The 6,214-nt window shown below is 38.6% G+C and overlaps 1 protein-coding gene across 1 annotated transcript in view; it reads right to left on the bottom strand.

Annotated features, from left to right (window-relative positions):
* The window catches only part of cdk11b (cyclin dependent kinase 11B), a 15,506-nt gene extending 13,895 nt beyond the window's left edge, over positions 1 to 1,611 (bottom strand). Inside the window, exons 1-3 of the mRNA XM_013910250.1 lie at positions 1,561 to 1,611; positions 708 to 838; positions 252 to 391 (exon numbers count right to left, since the gene is read on the bottom strand). Of these exons, the coding sequence (XP_013765704.1) occupies positions 252 to 391; positions 708 to 818 (251 nt within the window). The 5' untranslated portion in view covers positions 819 to 838; positions 1,561 to 1,611. The remainder of the gene's footprint in view (positions 1 to 251; positions 392 to 707; positions 839 to 1,560) is intronic.
* Between the last annotated feature and the right edge of the window lie 4,603 nt (positions 1,612 to 6,214).

Consider the following 6,214-nt stretch of genomic DNA (forward strand, 5'->3'; position numbering starts at 1 on the left):
AATAAATTCTTTACAAATCCTACCATGTGGATTCATGGATTTTTTTTTCACATTCTGTCTCTCACAGTTGAAGTGTACCTCTGGTGCAAATTACTGACCCCTGTCATCATTTTAAGTGGGGGAACTTGCACAATCGGTGGCTGACTAAATACTTTTTTGCCCCACTGTATACTAATTTCCACATTTAAAAAAAAGAAGAAAAAGTCATGGATCAGTTTACCCACTCATAATTTCCCCCAACTTCCAAGTACCTGTCCTCCATTGAGTCTTGACGTGCATATGGCGAGTTACGAATTGTTATTTCCATTCTTTGATCCCGAAGTTCTCCTTCCTCCGGAGTGTCTCGTTTGGCTTCCCGATCATCCGCCTGTGAAGCAAGGCCCTTTGAGAACTGGCCAAGACAAGAAATCCAGAATTTGGGGTTAAAGCCTACAAGAAGACAGTGAGTACAAGAGGGCTAACATACAAAAAAAGACCACAACATTTTTGTATTTAGCAACTTCACTAATGTTTAGACAAAATTAATTAGGCTATGTTTCTTAATAAATTCTATATTCCAATCCTAAATTAACATCTGGGTTTTAAGATAAAAATGCTAACATGACAATAACTGAGACCTAAGACATTAATTCACAAATCTGTTTGTTGCATTCTGTGTCAGCATGCATGTGTAACATAGAGTGTATATTAGCTTTTAGATACTTTACATTTTTCTGGCGTTTCGGATCAGTTTTCTCTTGTAATTCTTTTCTGCGTTTCTTCTCTAGTAAGATTTCATCAAGAGTTTTAACTTTCCAGGTGTCTTTTTCGTCCCCCATCGGCGTCTGCTCTCCACCGCCTGCTTTGCAACACAAACACACAGAGGGTTCAGTACTGTCTCCTTAGCTTAGCTTTGTTTGAATCAGAGAAAGGGGCTTACCATTTGTTAATTACTGATTTAATTTACCATTCAACTGAATTAGGATCAACGCTTCAGAATCCCACCCCCGTCTTTGCTTTGGACAACTACTAATAAAAAACAGATTACGGCTTTTGAAATAATTAAATAAAGTAACGGAAGACAATGAAAGACTTGCGGATTTCCAATTTTAGCCGGTGGACATAACATACACTGTGTACACGCTGTTTAATGCCCTCGTGCAGTGTGTCGGAGAGTTCAAGTGTTGCTCAGCCGTCAGTCATTTTTACCACTTTCATATATCAGAGACGCCAACCAAGTGTAGTTAGACACGTACAGGTCGCCACCAAAAATAAAATACCCAATATTAAGTTTATATATACATAGAGCAACAGTCGAAAAGCGACTTCTTGCTAAATCGGCTGACTAAAGCGGTGGATGCTAACAAGCTAGCTACTAAACGTTAGTTAGCGAAAGCTAACATGGGGAATCACTGCTAAACAACTTCAACAGCTAATAAGATGGTGTTGAAAGAAACTACTCATATTGCCAATAATGTTAATCAATTACACACATATAGGCGTGTGCATATCTAAAACTGAAAGCATAAATGCAGTTAACTTTAAAATTATTGACCGAGCGAATGAAATGGTCAAACAAACCTGAAATATGCGCAGCGGTATTATGGCACACCGGAAGTTACAACGCGCTGGTAACGTATGTAATACTTCCGGTGTAAAACAACAAGGTCAAATATAATATAATATAATATAATATAATATAATATAATATAATATAATATAATATAATATCACAAATCTTTATTGTAAGAATTAAATGTAAAAACTAAAGAAAGAATTCTGGTGGCTTATTTCCCAGGCTGTCTTGCAATTATAAAACAAAGTTGTATTTCAATAATAGATAGTGAAAAACAGGTGTCATTTTAAATGTCTATAAATAGCGTAAAACTAATGAAAATACAGTTAAAAGTCCAAAATGCATGCCCTCCTTCACTTTTTACAGTGCTGTACAGTGGGCCAGAAGGGAGGGAGTGCAGGTCTTTTTTGATTATAAGTGCAGATATAACATCTATTTGTGCACGGAAGATCTTAGCATCTTACCAAACTACAGTCACAGAGGGTCGGGGAGGGGCTTAAAAGCACCTTGCTGATGTAAGGTCATCGGCAGAGTAGAGCATAGAGAAGTTAACATATAATATTTGTCAAAGAAAACTACATTAAACGCTTTCTTCTCAGAGTGGAGTACATGCCTCAAAATGAGTGATTGCTGAATTTATTCATGCTACAGACACCAGAGGGAGCTGTTATTCCAACTCCATCAAACTGGATCACTAACCTTCTTTGCAGTGTAGCCAAAGAAAAGACAACAAAAGACATCAAATCGAGTTTTCACTGGCACAGGGGAGTATCATGAGCATCATCATTAACATTTTTAGTTCATATGTAGCCTACTATCTGCACAGGATGAAACCATAATGAACCACACTGGGGTTTATAACTGAGATAGAGTCATATAATGAGGTGAAAAAAGATGAGCAAGATTACAGCAGAATTTATGACAGACTGACATGTACTATAGCCAAGTTATCACAGGAGGCAGGGCTTTTGATCTCTGGCTTAAATTTAAAAGTGCCAGCACAGGATAGACACCTTACCTTTTGGTGGTATTGCATTCTGGGCAAAAGGGATTTTTGTAGGTTACAACAAAAACAGTCCAAATATTTAGGCTGGTTAAGTTTTTGACTAAAAACAGTGAGGAAAGGCAAATGCAAACTGATAAGACACCTGTGGGTGATACATACAGGTGAGGGGGTGATCAAAGGTTAACAGGGGAAAGTCACAGTTCACAAAAATAGTATATAGCTTTGCTGCTTATTGAATAAAAAACAAAGAACTTAGAGTGCTTTTATTTTTATTTTAGTAGAGACTCAAAACTTAGAACAGAAAGCTGCTGGGGTTTGGAAAAGAATTGAATAAATATTTAAAATATACTTTGACACATGCAAACGGGGGGCTTGAACACCTGTCCCTTTCCTGGTAGGTGCCCAAAGTGCCCTTTTGTTGACGCAATTTTTTTAAATGTGTGTGCGTGCAGAGTCCTGTCTGTGCCCCTCAACAATAATATTTAACTATTAATCAGTTTTGCTAAATAAAACAATCTGGCTTGTACTACTCATATGGGCGATTGTGGCTCAAGAGTTGGCAGTTCGTCTTGTAATCGCAAGATTGCCAGTTCGAGCCCAGGTTGTTGGTGCCAGGTTAAAATTGCCTCCAGTTATTACCTGGGTAGAACTAGCCATCCTCATTACTCCAGTTTGCAATTAATTTACTTAAGTTTGACATCATGTTTCTATTTAGAGACCTGTTATTGTATCCATTCACGTTGATAAGAATAATTTTCTGTTCACAGACTTCTATCAACACCATGATCCAATGTCCCATTCCATCGCTTTTATGATCAATAACCTTCCCTGCAAATTTGTTAATTAAAATCATCACTCCTGCTGAGTGAGTAGTACCATGCGAATAAAGAATACTTTCTGATGTTTCCAAAATGTCTCCTCTTCCTTACTAGAATGTGTTTCTTGTTAAAAAAAAAAGAATGTTTATATATATATATATTAGGGGTGCAACGATATTCGTATCGATATTGAACCGTTCGATACAGTGCTTTCGGTTCGGTACGCATATGTATCGAACAATACAATTTTTAAAAAAAAAAAATTTAAATTTTTTTTAAATTTTTTTTTTTTTTTTTTTTTTCCCGTTTGGATCTATAGCCATCAGAATTGTTGTCTTGAGGCCAAGAAAGATGCCAAGAGGATTTATTTTAAGTGGATCATCATATTGGTCCATTTGATTGACCTTTATTATAATTATGAATTTATTTTATTTTCAGTTGCAAACGGGACAGACATGACTGTGGGATAGGACAGGGGGAAAGAATGAAAGAAAGAGGGGGAGAGAAAGAAAGAAAACCAAAGGGGAGAAAAAAAAAGAATACAAAATTTGTAATTTATTTTATCAACTTTCCTTCTGACGATGCTGTCTGTGTTGAGCGCTCAGTGAATCTGCATTTGACTACTCCGCCTAGGCTCGAGAGTGCAGCCTAGGCGGAGTAGTCGAACGCAGATTCACTGAGCACTCAACACAGCCATGGTCAGAAGGAAGAGCGCAGGGCAAGCTAGCGAGACAGAAGTGGACCTCCCCACCCTCATTCAGATCTGGCGTTTGGAATTATTTTGGTTTTCATGTGACGTATGACCCTGAAGGTAAGCGAGTCATGGACTAAAGTAAAACAGTATGTTGGATGTGCCATGCAATGCTCAATTACATGGGTGGGAGCTAGTGTGTTAGCGCAGTTAGCTCGTTAACGTGTTGGCCGTCTAGCCCCTCTGTATAGGGTAGCTCGTTAACGGAGATTTGCCGTGTTGTGGCGTTAAGGTTATTTCAACGAGATTAACGCTGACAGCACTAGTGGGAACACAACGAATATGACTGCACATTTACACCGACATCATCCTAGTGCAAAGACAAAAACAACAAGCATGCATGCTACAAACTTTAGCCGAGTCATTTAGACAGCTGTTAGCACAGGATTCTCCTTATGGAGACCTGATATGTTTAATATGCTGCTGAGAATATAGCCCAGAAGAAGCGGATAGTATAGCTTTTATTTTGGAAAGAGACATTTCTCTGTAATAAACTCTCTTTTCCAAAGATGAGTGATTCCTCAATCAGATACAGGGCTCGCAATATCGCTAGCCCGGGGCTAGCGATTTTTTTCAGTCGGGCTACCAAAATCTATCTCTTCCCTGCCTGTCGGGCTATTGTAGGAAGGAAAAATATATGTCAATGCTTTTGCATTCTTTCAGAAATGTAGCTGGGTAATTATGTCATTGGGTGAGCCACTGTCAATATGTGACATATTGAAATCGTGTTTGGATTTGCGCTTGTTTTTTTGCTTTCACTTTGCAATCGCGCGAACTGTGTATAGAGAGCGACAGCACTGATCTGTGAGTGATGATAATTTGTGCACCAATTCCTCTGACATCGTCTTATTAATCGTTAGCTTACTATGCAAACATGACAAGTGAAATCTCCCGCAGCTTTATGCTGCACTTTCTTTTTGCCTTATAGTCTGATTTGTCATAACTTCTCCGTTTTGTGGTAAGCTTTTCTTTGGCTGTCACTTCTTCACCCTGACCTGTCTTATTTGGCTCAGCAGAACTAAAATATATATCTGTCTGTGAAGGTTCTCAATCATCCAGGTCATCGTAGTGAAATATATATCCTGCCGCACTCTGCTGCGGGAGCCAGCTAAGAAGCGGAGGATGTCCTCCCCTGTGTGGGAACATTTTGATTTTATTCCTCCCAACAAGGTAAGTAAATTTCTACAATTTATGTTAAGCGGCTTTACTTTTGTACAAGGTGAAGTGTTTGCTATGTGCCAGGGAGCTGGGATATAACAACAACACCTCATCCATGCTTAGGCACTACAGAGCTTTGCATGAGAATAAGGGGAACACCGATTGTGGAGCAAGACCAGGTGAGCCATCAAATGCAATGATAATATAGCATGCAGTAATATTACTAAATGATATAACAATATTATACAACTGTAATACGTTCCGTGTGTGATATTTATATTTGTGCTTTGTCTTTATTGTCTTTCCTCAGGAGAACAATCTCAAATAGATGAAGACCTGGTTAGCATGGTGATTGAGGACTCCCAGCCATTTAGCATTGTGGAGGACAAAGGATTCAAAAGATTTGTGAAATCATTAAATCCTAGCTATGTTCTCCCCACTAAAAGGTCATAAAAGCAGTGAAAATTTAGTTTTTACAGAATAAAATGTGGGCAGGACTGAGGCTCAAAGCCTCAGTGTGTAGCTGTCCATACCTCAACGTTACAAAAGCACAACCACTGTCCACACCCCAACCACACCTCACCTCACAGTAAATGATCATTTCCATTTTAAGCATTTCCTAATGATCATTTTCCATACTGCCAGTATAAATATACACAGTATACTGCCATCAATACAATATAGATGTTTTACACACTCCTTTTGTTGTTGACATTTACAAGCTGCGTGCAAAAGGCCACACTCTTCAAATTCATGCCAACTAATATTTTTACGTCCAGTAGGTGTCCTAATAGAGCAAATGAAGCTTCAAGAAGCTTTGCACTGGCGTGAACCAATTGGATGAAAAGCTTCAGTGCTTCATGAAGCTTCATCTGCCCATCACTACCAAACACGCACGGGAGGAGGAACAAAATGCACAAAGACAG

This window comes from Pundamilia nyererei, unplaced genomic scaffold (assembly GCF_000239375.1).
Source record: "Pundamilia nyererei isolate P.nyererei 1_Seehausen unplaced genomic scaffold, PunNye1.0 scaffold00039, whole genome shotgun sequence".
NCBI lineage: Eukaryota > Metazoa > Chordata > Actinopteri > Cichliformes > Cichlidae > Pundamilia > Pundamilia nyererei.